Here is a 13,115-nt window from a genome sequence, read left to right as displayed (position 1 = left end):
ATATCGCCGTTTAGCTTTAGTCCACGAGATTCACTGAATCTAACGAACCTAGATCATTGAATATAGACGGATATGACAGAAGGTTTTGGATGAATTTCGTCTACTTTGGATGGCTTCTAATGATGAAAAGTCTTTTTGCCTTTCGTGAGGGTCACGAATTGATATGACCTAACAGTGTGAGATAAATTACTTCTTGGCTCCTTCAACGTATACTGGGGTCCTCAGTGGGCAAAGTAAGATAATTTTTTTTAACAAGCGAAAAGTAAGATCCAAGTATTGACATTGACCGGATCTTAATATCCATCTCGCTACTTCTGCCGCCATATCCCATATCACGGTAATGTGGATTTGATAATACGCTGCTGTGGGGATAGCGTGCGAGAAGGGCATTAGGTTTTATAGGGAACAAACATCAATGACTTTAATAAACTCATAACAACAAAAATCAAGTTCAATCAAACCATAGAACCCGTTAGTGCGATCTTTAGCAAAATAGTGTGAAGAGTCATGGCTCCCTATGAATCAATCGGTATTCTTTCGCGTGCCTCCAGGGAAACATGTGGAGATTTTGGGCGTTGAGAAGATTGACATAGAAGCTCAATGCGCTGACCATTGCAAGGAAGTCCTCACGTGCCTCCTCCCGATTGGGGTTTTTCTCAACCTTCTCTTTGATGAGCTTTTCAATGCTCTCATAACTGTCATTGACGTATTCTGCTCCTAGATGGCCAACAAAATCGGCGATTGATGGAACGAAATCCCGGAAAAGCACAATCAGATGCCTCAAGGTAAATTCAGGACGCGTAAACGCCAGTTTTATGATGTTGTCGAGAACATGATATCCAAGTGTTCGTATCACACTGTTAGAAAACACCATGGCACCAAAGTATGACTCCTTTGACCCAGGCCTTTCTGGTGCCTTACCACAGTGAATCTTTTCAATGTCCTCGGATATATCCGACCAACACTTTTGCGTCTGTGTCACTTCTTTAGCTAGTTATCACCAATCAAAACCATTAGGTATATACTTCGGTATGAATCTCATCGACGAGCTTCCTTACCTCCTTACTCACACCAGCCCTCTGATGTCTGAAAAGGTCCAGCTTATTGGGATCAGGCTCCGGCTTTGTAGCATCCCATAGAACTACCTCAATAGGGTGCTTTCTTGTCTCACATTGACATTTCCAAACTTCATCCGCAACCCAGCGCAATTTATCCATATCTTCATCAATAACCTTCCCACAAGTAGCCACCGGCTGGTGCTCGGTGACCTCACCATACTTGATCACAAAATGCTGGAATGACGAGAGAAATACCGAGCCGTCGGGTTCTTTCGCCCTATCAGGAGCCTTCTTGTCGGCAGGTGTATACTTTGCGCAGTTAGTAAGATGACTCTCTTTGTGACATAAGCCACTCACAATCAGCTGTTCTGACGGAATCAAGTGATATAGCTGGTCGCCGGCAACAACGGCATGTGTTTGGAGGGAGCGATAGGGTAGGGCAGTTTCAAGTAAACCAACTAGTGTTGGGTTTGCATCATTAATTTTCACCGTGATTGTTGTATTGAGCTTCGGCCATTTGATTTTGACTTCATTAAGATGCTGAACCTGTGAACCATTCGGGATGCGCATGATGTAACGGCAAGGATGTAGGCTGGAATTCTAAAATTCTGAAGATCTGCTTGAGCCTTGGGTGACTTATACATAGATCATTTTCGTGCGGGCTCGATAGTATAAATATTCATCTTACGAATAGCCTTCCTACTACAAGGGTGATGCTTAGTTGAATATGATCATTGTGAGGTAAGGTAGCCTCGATCCCCTCACTGTTTGTGAGGGATCTGCGAAATACCGTGGTCTAATTGTATATTCACCCGACGGACACTCTTCCAAGAAATTCACGTAACAGGGTAAGTCATAGAGAGCGGTCATAGTAAGCTAAGGTACGAAGCTACTGGCATGTTCCAAGCTTAATACATGTCACGAGTTCTTAATCGGAAAAGCCTACTCGTTTGCCCAATCATTGTGTCGGCCGACGTGTACCATCCTACAACAGGGGAATGGCCCAAATAGGAAAGACTAAATCAAGCATTCTGTACCGCAAGTTCGTTCGTAGAAACGTCCAGAGCTGCGAAGACCGACATCCTTTGCCATTAGAGCCGCAGCCTTGAAAACCGTTCAGCAAAACCGGTAGTTCACCGAGACAGACACATGGTGCCATGGTTCGATTATGCACGGACACGTTTATCCAATGTATTAGGGGGGAAAGGATAGAATACAGTGCTGTTCCTTCTTCGGAAAACTTGGCTAAGGTAAAGTTATATGCCACCTCCGTCATATCATGTGACTTGTGGTATGTTTCCTGGAGGGCTACATTGTGGAGGTACGCGGGTATAAGAGATACTGTTTGAGGAGTACTGGTTTATAATGAGAAACTACAGTGTAGAGAACGTTGAGATTTAACAGTCGGTCCCAATTGAAGAAATTGAAAAAAATCACGGACGGCGGTATCCAGGTACGAGCTACTATTATCATTTATCACCATCCTTCCGGGATTGAATGCCGAGAGGCGTCTGGATCTAACTAGGAATTACTTAGCCAATAGTTAAAAGGCATCGACAAATTGTTTGAACGCATTGCAAGATGTCTGGAACCAATCCAAGTGAGCTGGAAGGCGAATCTTATCGACACACATGCCTCGTCCCCTACGTGGACCCTGACACGGCACCTCCAAATATTCAAGAAAGACTCAAAGTGCTGCCCTTTCGACGCAATATTCTCCTAACGTTAGCTCACTCACACGGTTTATTTCCTCATATCAGCGGTCTACTTGGTGCTTGTTTTGACGGAAACCAGCGCAGTATTCCAGTGCATGAGTGGCAATTGATAGTGTTACGCGTCGGTACTATTCTCCAGGCGAAGTATGAGATCGACGTCAATAAGCCCGTGGCCGAGGTCTTCGGGTTTCCTCAAGAGAAGTTTGACGCCATCGGATGCTGTATTGAGGATGTGATGAAAGGTCAGGGGCCATGGAGTGATCGAGATAGGGTAATTCTCCGCATGACCGAAGAACAGTTGAGCACCTATGACAATAAGCCGGAAACAATTGAGGATGCTTTGAAGTCGCTGTCAGTTGCGGATGTGGTAGAGGTTCTATTGATCATTGGTGTGTACGCCGCGTTGGCCCGAGTGATAAAAGGTCTCAAAGTCGACGAAGACGAACCGATTCCCGATCTAAAGGAAAAGATCAAGACTGCAATCACCGGATGAAGCATGCATTCGGTGGATCGTCTTAAGAGGTCATCATAAGGTTTTCAGACAAATAGAGAGAAGACCTTCACTCGTTGTGCGAGAATGAGGCAGAGTGAGGGGTACACCCTAAGAGCTCACTATAGTCGGTTGAGTATAAATTCCGCGGAGTCGCCAACCACAAACCATCCGCTTTCGGTAGGGTTGCATCGTTGGATGGGTATCCGCATCACCACCCAGTTACCGCTTACATCTAGAACAAAGTCAATTGCGTAACGATTAGGCTGAACAAAGATCATGGTGCTTCTATTGTAAGCTTATGGAGTTAACTTACGCCAAGGTATATAAATATACGCTGGTATTCTAGACCCAGAGGCAGTCTGCGTTGTTCTCACCCTAAACTCTGAAAAGCTTATTTTCTGTCTCCCAGAGTAGTATACCTATCCCTCAACCTTGACCTATCTTATTATCAAGCACTTGCAGATCCTTCCCGTACAGACCTTCAACAAGCATGACGCGCACCCAGAAACAGATCACCCTTGCTAGAGCCACACGGCCGCTGGAGACCACGGTCGCACTAGTGGCTCACTACTCGAAAGGAAGCTATTATATATTCGAAAACAATGAAATATGGTACATTGGGCTTGGCACTCATGCATCTCTGACGTTTGATGCACAAGGCCAAACAGCTACCACGACAGGCAGTGACGGCCATTCGGAATCTACGGCTATCACCGGCTCACCCACGGACCTGATCAGAGAGTTTGTCTCCGAGTATTCCAGTCATGGGAAAATATTTGGTCAAGTGGGATTCAACTATTCAGCCCGATGTTCAGGCCAAGCTTTCGAATCGGGTCAATGGCCAATGTTAAGCCTCATCGTTCCTAGCGTGGGGGTTATTATTGAGCGGAGTAAGGTCACTATTACGGGAGATGATGATGAGGATATACGCCGAGTAAGCGAGAAGATCAAAAGTATACTGGAAGCCGAGCTGGCCGAAGATATCGCCCTGTCGTCTCCTGTCGAAGGCAAAATAAACCTGAACGTGGACGCACAAACATATCAGACGCGCGTAGCTAATGCGATCGCGGATATCTCCGAAGCTAAATATACCAAGGCAATTCCATCCAGGAAAGTCCCCTTAGACTTTCGGGTTGATATGCTAGCAACCCTCCTTCACGGTCGACGGGCCAACAATCCCGCGCGCACATTCTCCTTCAACCACGACGGCATTCAAGCTACTGGCTTTAGCCCTGAAGTCCTTCTCTCCATCAACGGCGACAAGGCCTATACAGAAGCGCTTGCTGGAACCCAACTGTCTAATTCTTCCAAAGCCAGCCTTGATCCTTTCAACAACAAACTCCACGATGATATCAAAGAGGTCGCCGAGCATGTCATCGCTATTAAGGGCTCCATCCGTCGGTTGAGCAAACTGTGCGAACCGGACTCGATTGCGATCAAAGATTTCATGAAGGTCATGCCAAGAGGAAGCGTACAGCACCTCCATTCCCATGTGTGCGGAAACCTGAAGCCTGGATGCGATGGTTGGGATGCTCTGCCGGGTCTCATAGCCAATATTACTGTGCCTGGGCTACCAGGAGACGGCAACTCAGATGCAATGAAGTCCTTCGAGCCAGATCCTAGAGATCTTTATTGTGGTGCAGTGCTTATGCTGGATGAAGGGTCGAAATTGTTTGATGCTACTCTGGTGCTTCGCACGGTGTTCCAGGATGATAGTCGCCAGTGGTTACAGGCTGGGGCTGGTGTGACCATCAACTCCAAACCGGAACGCGAATATGCTGAAACTTGTGAGAAGCTGGGCAGTGTGGCGCCATTCGTAGTTCCGGCTTCTAAACAGGTTTGAGTATACGGGTCAGTTAAGGAGTGAGTTGATCATGGCAATATTCACATTGAAAAAAATTACTTTTCGTGGGTGAGCCAGCCTTATTTAGGAAACGCCACCTTACGTACGTGGTGCTCATCGTCTAAACCCGCTGCAGTTCAGCCTTTGAACAAGAGCCAAATCCGAGCTTTGAAGGCCACGTATGCATCAGAACGATATCATTTTTGAGGCGTGGTATGGTGACCGTACTCTCTCTCACGTATCTGCGTAGACCTTTAGCACAATGAATTAGTAGGTGCCGCTGGAGGCGGACTTGGCCCTCTTGTAGAATGAGAATCAACACCATGTAGGCCATTGTCTATATCTTAAGCTTATATGCAGTCATATGGGCACTTGGCAGCGAGATAACCCAGATACAATTACATGCAGTGACCATGGTAGAAGAGTCACCTGCCAAATTGGTGTTTACTTACGCCGTAGCAGTGGGTAAGGTCAATTTTATAAACAAACAAGAATCGAGGCCTCTAGTTCAGTATTCTAGCTTAAGCCAAGAAAGCTCCGGTAATCCTTATCTATGTTCCTCCCTATGATTAGTGTCGGAAAGAAGCTGGAGGAGTGCGTAAGTCTGGGCTTCACATAAATTCTCAACAAGAGACATATAAAGCTCTCTTTTCCACAAAGGTGTAGTGTCGTCTCAACTTGTGTATGCTCAAACCAAGCCATGTTACGAATGAAACTCCCTGGGATAGATACTGAAAGCAATGCACACATCTGTTCACAATCCTGCAACTCCAGACCTCTATGTATAACACGATGAGTTGGGTCACCTGTCTCCACGTATAGTTTTCCGAATAACGTCCACCTTGACAACCCCGTCCGAGCCCAGGAATTCTGGGCGAGAATACAACTGAATCATTGGAGGGTCACCACAATCAATACTGTTGAAAATCTGCTGAGCACCCGAGAAGGGCACCCGCCACTTCCACCAGATATCATCGCCCTCTATATCAGCATTACCGGGGATCTCGAAAGGTTCATCTGCATCTTCCAGATCCTGGGCCCACATGGACATCTGCATATTGAATTGCATAACGACTGTTCTATCTCGAAGCGACCTTTCATCCATGACCGCGATCCAGTCCGGCTCAAGGGAGCCAGCCTCCCCCCTTGCCCCAAGCTCAGCAATTTTGGCTTGAGTGAAAGCACGTAGCTCACTGTTTGTAGCATCTTTGAACCCAGTGGAGAAGTCGCTAATTGGGAGCTCAGTGCCCCAGTCTGGATAATAGCTCTGATCTGGCGAGCGAACGACGCACATGAGATTGGGCATATTGTCGTCATAGACTTTGCGAAATTGGTCCATGAAATCGTTAAGAATCTATTTATTTGTAAGAGTGAAGTTAGCATGGGTTATTTCCACCAAGGGCTGCCAGAAATGGAATTTCGAACACTGGCTGGTATGTCTGCAGTGCAGAAGAGGAAGAACGTTGACATGGTTGCGTTGCGTAGGGACCGGTGCTGTCTGATGGGGATATGATGTTGAATTGATGGGAGAGGAAAAAGGGGGAAGTTGACAGGGATGGCAAGGCTGACAAGTGAATTGGAACTTGCTACCCAACCGGCAAGAATGCAAGGTATTAGCCGGGGTACAGTCGGCCGTCAGGGATTGTAGTGTTAACGGATATCCCAAATAATCTCGAGGTAATACAATATAATGTCATTCTTGTCAATTCGACCGCCCCCAATATTGGCAACAATCATCTACACAGGAGTCGCGCTATAATATGACAAGCCTTGGGGCCAGTGAAACCAGTATCTGAACTTTTCAACATCAATCGCCCCGTTGGGGGCTGGTCTGAATCAAAATCCGTGCCAGGAAGTTGCTGATGTCAAGTCTATTCCTCTGCTGATAGTACGGCCTCAATAACATTAGCTAAAGTGTTGAAGGGGATAGATTGTTTCACATCTGCTATGCCGGTAGCAAACAATTATCACGATCCGTCATACTTCTCACAAGGAAAATATATATATACATAAAGCTCCAAACGGAAAGCAAATGAAAATCCACCAGCAATTAGATTACACCCAAAGTCATATACATATGAATCCAATTTCTTCCCAAGATGAGAATCTTTTCCATCGTTATCGCAGCTCTGCTTTGTGCTTCAGGTTTCTATCATGCCTTTGCTCTCCCTACAACCAATTCTTCGGTCCTGGAACCGCGCTCCAAGATAGGAGACACCAAAAGCAACCCCATCCGAGCAGAGATCGAGATCCGCGGAGAGGATTCCCTAACCTATGATGTGGACTGCTGGGATATGCTATGCAAGGGCAAGCCTACAGTAATGTGAGCATGGCTGGGATATGTCACCCTTCACGATTTTGACGTGGGCATGTCGAGCTATGCTTACTACTATATAGGCAAAAGGTGAATCAAAACACAGCGAGGAAGCACCGACAGATAAAAACCGGCAGTGGCGCCAAAAACCAACCCTTTGCGAACCGAGTCAAGTATGGGATAAAAGCGAGCCCGGCAACAAGCGCCTGGGCAGCTCACAGAAAGTGGTCGTCAGCCGAAGAATTTCCTTTCGCGTCAACCGCTGATGGGGGGAAGAAGTATGTTATGTGCTACTAGGGCCTCTATATTCTAGTCCGACTCATGCGCTAACTGGATGACGTCTGCCTTATCTTCTTCAGTGCAATTCTTGTCGGAGTCACGGAGAACTCACAGGAGGAGCAGAAAACATCACTACGTACCTTCTACCACTCGAATAGGATATGGGCATATAACGAGACCACAAATAGCTCGGAAAGGTCCTGGTTCGAGATCACTGGGTTCAAAACGAGAGCTGGGACAACTGCAAAAATTGGGTAAGTGATAGACCAGCGCGATCGACCTGTCAACTTTATTTGGCTCATGTTTTGCTTTTCTTCCGCCTGGATATCTGCGTTTAACTTACGTATATTTAGGCCTTACTGCAAAGCTTTCAATGCTAGAGACAGCAAGGTCTGCAGTGCAAGCACCAAGGTAGTTGGCGCTTGGGGGTTTGACGTGGCCGAATATGCTTATGTCTACAACCACCAGAAAAAGAAGTTTGAGTATGTAGGAAAGTGAATGAGGGTATTCTTTGCGGTTTCGTGGATAGCTGGCTAGGGCCAGGAATAGATTGGATTAGTACCTACCACGGCAAGGGAGGGTTCATCAAAGTTTTCGAGCGTTCAACTTTGTCACATGTATGCTTTCTTTCGGACTGTCCTACTCTCTTCAGCGTATGTACTAATGGGTTAAATTTCATATCGATATTTGCAGCCACGTGTTGCTTTGGGATAGTAATGTGCGGTCTGTTATGTTGAATATCCACTGGAATGAATGTGACCAGGAGTGACGTATGGTGATTGTTGTCCAAGAATACACATAGCAGACCAACATCAGCACTTCACTGTGCCCCCCTGAATCGTCCCGATTAAAATGTAATCCCATACAACCTTTCATGTTACAGATCATTGTCAAGCGCTCCTGATCATTAGTGATATCTTCCACCAGAGGAACAACCGTTCTTAGAAATCAGTAAGGACTGAGAATTGTCTGAAAAGAAGTATATGGAAACCATTGAGAGCATAGAAATCATGTTAAGCTTGACGGGGATTACTGTGCATACAACCCTCGATGTGGAGACAAATTCCTCGCCCGATCCGGCGATGTGCCGCCGGAACAGAATCCACATAAACCCTACGCTAATGTAGCAGCTTCCTGGTAGGCACGTTAGAACCACGTCTCATGGTAGCTAACTGACAGTGATTCTTCCAGTCATTTACCCCAGCACATCTGAATGATGACTCTCTCACAATGCCCAGCTCGAAATCCCTTAACCACATACCAGACAGAAGGTCTGCTTTCCACGAGGAAGCATACCATCATCCGAAGCAACCCACCAGGTCTCTCAAAAGTGGCTCTTCTCATAGAATCTGTCTATCTTGTCCAACTTAATCTTTTCTAGGCTCTTCTCTGTCTCTCCCTCTCTCTCGCTCTCTGTCTCTGCATTTTACTTCTTTCTTAGGCTTCTGAAGTGTGTACTATACTAGAGTTACACTACAAAGCTCACTACTTTAGTCTCAACCATAATTAAATCACTCACTCTTTCCGTACAACTGAGATGGGTGCGGTCATTTTTATTCAAATGTAGAACATTGCTTCTAAGCTTGATTGCTTAGTGTGGTTCACTTGATCAGGTAAGGTCCGATGTTCAAATAACAGTAGCATATCATGATTGCATGCAAACAAGTGTCAGTTCGAAAGCTGTGTTTGCATTTGAATAAAGGTGAATGGGCTTGCCTGATTTCTGAACAAGTTCAACTTCGTGCGCACATACTGCTTCCTCCCGTCTCTCCTTAACTGCATGATGTCTACAGTTTCCGTTGGGAACACCGGCGCACTCATCACCATGACTGACGTCCCTTTCTCCTGGCTGTTAGCAGTTGCCTGCGTACTCCTGATAGCAAACGTGCTGTACTACTCGGTGTTCGAGGTACGGTCAGGTCTGCTTCTTAACCTTGGTACGGCGAACTAACATGTCACCAAACAGAGTGTTTATATTACCAACATCCGGAATGTAGTACGCGACTTCGTAAGTAGTGCTACTACAAGGAAAGCAAGATGGAGATCATCCGTTCTAACCTCCGCAGCGTGACCATCGGTACTACCGTCCTTGGGCGCCGAAGCCGATCATGATCCCAGCAACGAAGAAAATAATGACCGAGCTCAGCGAAACATCTGTCTTATCTCAGCGAGCGGTCTATTCAGACGTAAGTCCGGCAAGTGAAAGAAGAAAGAAAGGGCGTGACGCTCTAACTTCTCCAGCTGTTCGGGTTTAAACATACGTTGAACGGCGCAGACCACTACGAGGTCAACACGAGAAAGTCGCGTCTTCTTAGCCGGGTTCTACAGGTGCGAGGTCCGACCCAGTTCGAGGAGCTATACCCGTATCTTCTTCACCACCTGAAGACCATTCTGGATGTGGGGCCTTCTTCTGGTACGTTCGCTCTGAACTAGATCCTAGCGTACCTGCCAAGGTATCCTGTATCAGTCATTGAGCTGACTTAGCAGGAGGCACTGCGTCTGTCCGTCTAGCTCTATTCAGCGAAACGATCCTCTCACGTCTCATGGGCGCGTGGTTTTTCGGGGGAAATATGAGTAAGTTCGATCTCTACTCACCACCTCTTGACGAAACACTAGTCTGAACGCGAATAACTTGGCTTCAGCGTCTGACCCGCGTCTTCGAGACGCCTTGTTGAATCACCCACGCCAGATCAAAGCATGTTCTGCTGCATTCCAGCTAACTCCAAGATTTATTGCACCGTATGTTTAGAGTCAGCAGTCGCTATGCGGGTACTCTACTAACCTATTCCACTTATCTAGCCTCGTCCACGCAATGATCACCTGGCGTGGATCGGCAATGCACCTGATCCAAGACAGGCTGATTGACGTGATAACTGCTGGAATTGACAATTTGGATGAAAAACCAGAGATCAAGAAGGTTTGGGCTAAGATTCTAGGATTCTGCTGCAGCATGGGATCTACCCAGGCTAATGAACATGGTCCACAGTTGACACTCCTTTATCACATGGTTGACTTATCGACGGCAGACCGCAGCTACTGGACACCAGAGAGACTTTCCCAATCACTCCTGGGCCTCTGGCTAGCAGCCTCGCACCAGCCATGGGTAAATCTACACGCAATTCTAGTTGAGTTGTGCCTACGGCCCGAGTGGCAGGATGCGCTCCGAAACGAGGCCCTACAGAGCCAAGACGACCTCGCAAGCAAGATCAACGAGCTACCACTTTTGGATAGTTTCATGCGGGAGACTGCACGAGTGAATTCCTTGGATAAAAGTAAGTAGATTTCTCAGGAGCAGCCCTGCCAGTTGAGTCCTAGACACTTGTGTCTCTAATTCATCCCCATCGGGACTTTGAGTGCAGTCGCGATCCGCCGCAAAGCCCTGACCGACTATTCTTTCTCGTCTGCGCCCCTCTCTATCCCGGCCGGATCAATCCTTTGCGTATCCTCATACGATGCCACACGCAATGAGCACATCTACCCGGACCCCGAGAAATTTGACGGCAAGCGATTCCTTAACGGGCGATGCAAGGATACATCGCACAAATTTGCCGACGTCTCTGAGAATCATTTGATCTGGGGCTATGGATCTCTCGCTTGGTTTGCTCAGTACCTATTGACATTTTTTACTTACGGCCTATACTAACCGACCCCACTTAGCCCAGGAAGACACCATGCCGCTTTTATGATCAAGATCGTTGTTGTGCATATCGTGACCAACTATACCTTGCGATTGGCGGACCATGAGGCACCCAGATGGTGGACTTGGGAGGATTTCCGCATGCCCTTTGCGTCGACGCGAGTGCTATTCAGCAAGAGAGCTACTGAAGACGATGGTAGTTCTTGATTCTCACGCTCACAGTATCTTGGTGACTTGGTGTCAGGACTGGACGGACACGCTTTTGTCGACCGCAATTGATTGGTGGCTTAGGTATGGCCAGCAAACGGGGAACCCTGTTCTCCGCGACATGTGGTATTATGTGCTCTTCTAACCTTTGACTAGGGTGATCTGGTACTAAGAATTTTGATAACTCGACCAAACCCGAGCGAGGTCGCATTAACCCAGGGGAAGGAATTGGGGTTAGGGGAAGATTAATGGAGCCAAAACTGCTAGCTGTGCTGTGGATGAGAGCAGGGATATTGTGGACATTGTGAAGGGATGTAATCTAAGAAAGCAAGTCGACAATCAAATTATTACGGTAATATTAAACATCGAGAACCGCTCACTTCCACATCGCAAACATCGAATCCGTAGACTCTTCTTTTAAGACGCCATACGCTCAGCACGAGCCTGCAGCTTCTTGACCAAATAGATAGCATCCTTGGTAGCATCATCCAAGCTCTCTTCCGGCAATCCAAGCAACTCATTCTGCACTTTGTCCAAGTGATCATTCGGATCCTCCGGGTAAAATCCTCTTGCGTACAGCAACTTGGCAAATCCAGCCATGTTACCAACCTTAACCAGAGCCAATCCCTCCTCATACCGCTTCTTAGTACTCTCGTGAGTAACCGTCCAGTCAGCATCCGTAGTTCCAGTAACACGTTTGACACTCTCAAACATATCCTTCTGGTTGACAACGAAGCTCTTGATGTAGAACTGCTTATTCAGGAACGACGAAAACGTAAGATTCGGATCACTCTCATCCTCAGGAAGCTCCTTAAGACTGAGCACCTTCGCCACGGCCCGCCCAATTTGCGCCAACGTCGACGTCGTGTTCTTAGTAGTGCCATCATCGTAGAAAGTCACAGCCCGCTTGTCAAAGTCGAACCCGAAGCGCACTTCTCCACCCGCCAAGCTATAGTCGTACCAGAATCCACAGCACACAGAAATCCACTGCATACCGAGCTGGACGACCTGGTCTCGGTTGGCTTTGTAGACAGGGCCTAGGAAGGTCTCCTCGCCCAGCTTGACCTTGTCGATGTCCCCGCCGTACCCATTCGGCATGACGTGGGGAATACCGGCCTTGGCGGCTGCCTGGACGATCTTGCTGTGGGTGTCCGGGGGCGCGGTGGGGGACATAGTGATAATGAGGAATTGCTGACCCTTTAAGGCGGAGACAATGCTTGCTTCATCGTTGTAGTTGATGTGGGCGATTTGGACCCCCTCAGGGAGTTTGTTGGTGCTATCGGCCCGGGTCAAGGCTGTAACTGTGTGTTTGCCGGTTTGGAGGAGCTCAGTGGCGATGTGAAATCCCACGGTGCCTCCGGCCTAGACGTGTGTGTTAGTAGTGCTGTGCAGGGGCTTGTGATTGGCAGAGTGACTTACTCCGACGATGGCGACGCGCTCGATGGCGTTCTTGAAGCCGGCGGGTTGGTCTTTTGCGTACTTGGCCATTTTATTTGCTTTTTGGCTTGAGGTTGAGTTTCTTTGAGAGGTGTAGTGATGATAGAGTTGTGCTTGAGTGTAGTGCATGAG

At 47.4% G+C, this 13,115-nt stretch overlaps 7 protein-coding genes across 7 annotated transcripts; 4 read left to right on the top strand and 3 right to left on the bottom strand.

Moving 5' to 3' along the window:
* Positions 1-505: 505 nt before the first annotated feature.
* Positions 506-1,628, bottom strand: AtWU_01527 (uncharacterized protein; the record flags this gene model as incomplete). Its single annotated transcript, XM_035496641.1, has 3 exons — positions 506-973; positions 1,026-1,367; positions 1,416-1,628. The coding sequence occupies 3 exons, from the start codon at positions 1,626-1,628 to the stop codon at positions 506-508; spliced, it is 1,023 nt and encodes a 340-aa protein (XP_035352534.1).
* Positions 1,629-2,639: 1,011 nt separating this feature from the next.
* AtWU_01526 (carboxymuconolactone decarboxylase family protein) lies at positions 2,640-3,266 on the top strand (the record flags this gene model as incomplete). Its single annotated transcript, XM_035496640.1, has 1 exon — positions 2,640-3,266. One exon carries the CDS (start codon positions 2,640-2,642, stop codon positions 3,264-3,266), a length of 627 nt encoding a protein of 208 aa, XP_035352533.1.
* A 490-nt stretch (positions 3,267-3,756) lies between these two features.
* AtWU_01525 (putative salicylate synthetase) lies at positions 3,757-5,109 on the top strand (the record flags this gene model as incomplete). Its single annotated transcript, XM_035496639.1, has 1 exon — positions 3,757-5,109. One exon carries the CDS (start codon positions 3,757-3,759, stop codon positions 5,107-5,109), a length of 1,353 nt encoding a protein of 450 aa, XP_035352532.1.
* Positions 5,110-5,911: 802 nt separating this feature from the next.
* On the bottom strand, positions 5,912-6,579 carry AtWU_01524 (uncharacterized protein; the record flags this gene model as incomplete). The annotated part of the gene is made up of 2 exons (XM_035496638.1): positions 5,912-6,463; positions 6,535-6,579. 2 exons carry the CDS (start codon positions 6,577-6,579, stop codon positions 5,912-5,914), a joined length of 597 nt encoding a protein of 198 aa, XP_035352531.1.
* Positions 6,580-7,208: 629 nt separating this feature from the next.
* On the top strand, positions 7,209-8,200 carry AtWU_01523 (glycosyl transferase 41 family protein; the record flags this gene model as incomplete). Its single annotated transcript, XM_035496637.1, has 4 exons — positions 7,209-7,432; positions 7,507-7,701; positions 7,783-7,956; positions 8,056-8,200. The coding sequence occupies 4 exons, from the start codon at positions 7,209-7,211 to the stop codon at positions 8,198-8,200; spliced, it is 738 nt and encodes a 245-aa protein (XP_035352530.1).
* Positions 8,201-9,527: 1,327 nt separating this feature from the next.
* Positions 9,528-11,546, top strand: AtWU_01522 (cytochrome P450; the record flags this gene model as incomplete). The annotated part of the gene is made up of 9 exons (XM_035496636.1): positions 9,528-9,611; positions 9,669-9,710; positions 9,769-9,888; positions 9,944-10,115; positions 10,190-10,276; positions 10,345-10,441; positions 10,502-10,974; positions 11,062-11,299; positions 11,360-11,546. The coding sequence occupies 9 exons, from the start codon at positions 9,528-9,530 to the stop codon at positions 11,544-11,546; spliced, it is 1,500 nt and encodes a 499-aa protein (XP_035352529.1).
* Positions 11,547-11,963: 417 nt separating this feature from the next.
* Positions 11,964-13,034, bottom strand: AtWU_01521 (aromatic alcohol reductase; the record flags this gene model as incomplete). Its single annotated transcript, XM_035496635.1, has 2 exons — positions 11,964-12,908; positions 12,966-13,034. 2 exons carry the CDS (start codon positions 13,032-13,034, stop codon positions 11,964-11,966), a joined length of 1,014 nt encoding a protein of 337 aa, XP_035352528.1.
* Positions 13,035-13,115: the final 81 nt, after the last annotated feature.

This window comes from Aspergillus tubingensis, assembly GCF_013340325.1.
Source record: "Aspergillus tubingensis WU-2223L DNA, scaffold_3, whole genome shotgun sequence".
Classification (NCBI taxonomy): domain Eukaryota; kingdom Fungi; phylum Ascomycota; class Eurotiomycetes; order Eurotiales; family Aspergillaceae; genus Aspergillus; species Aspergillus tubingensis.
This window is presented reverse-complemented; position numbering and strand designations above follow the sequence as displayed.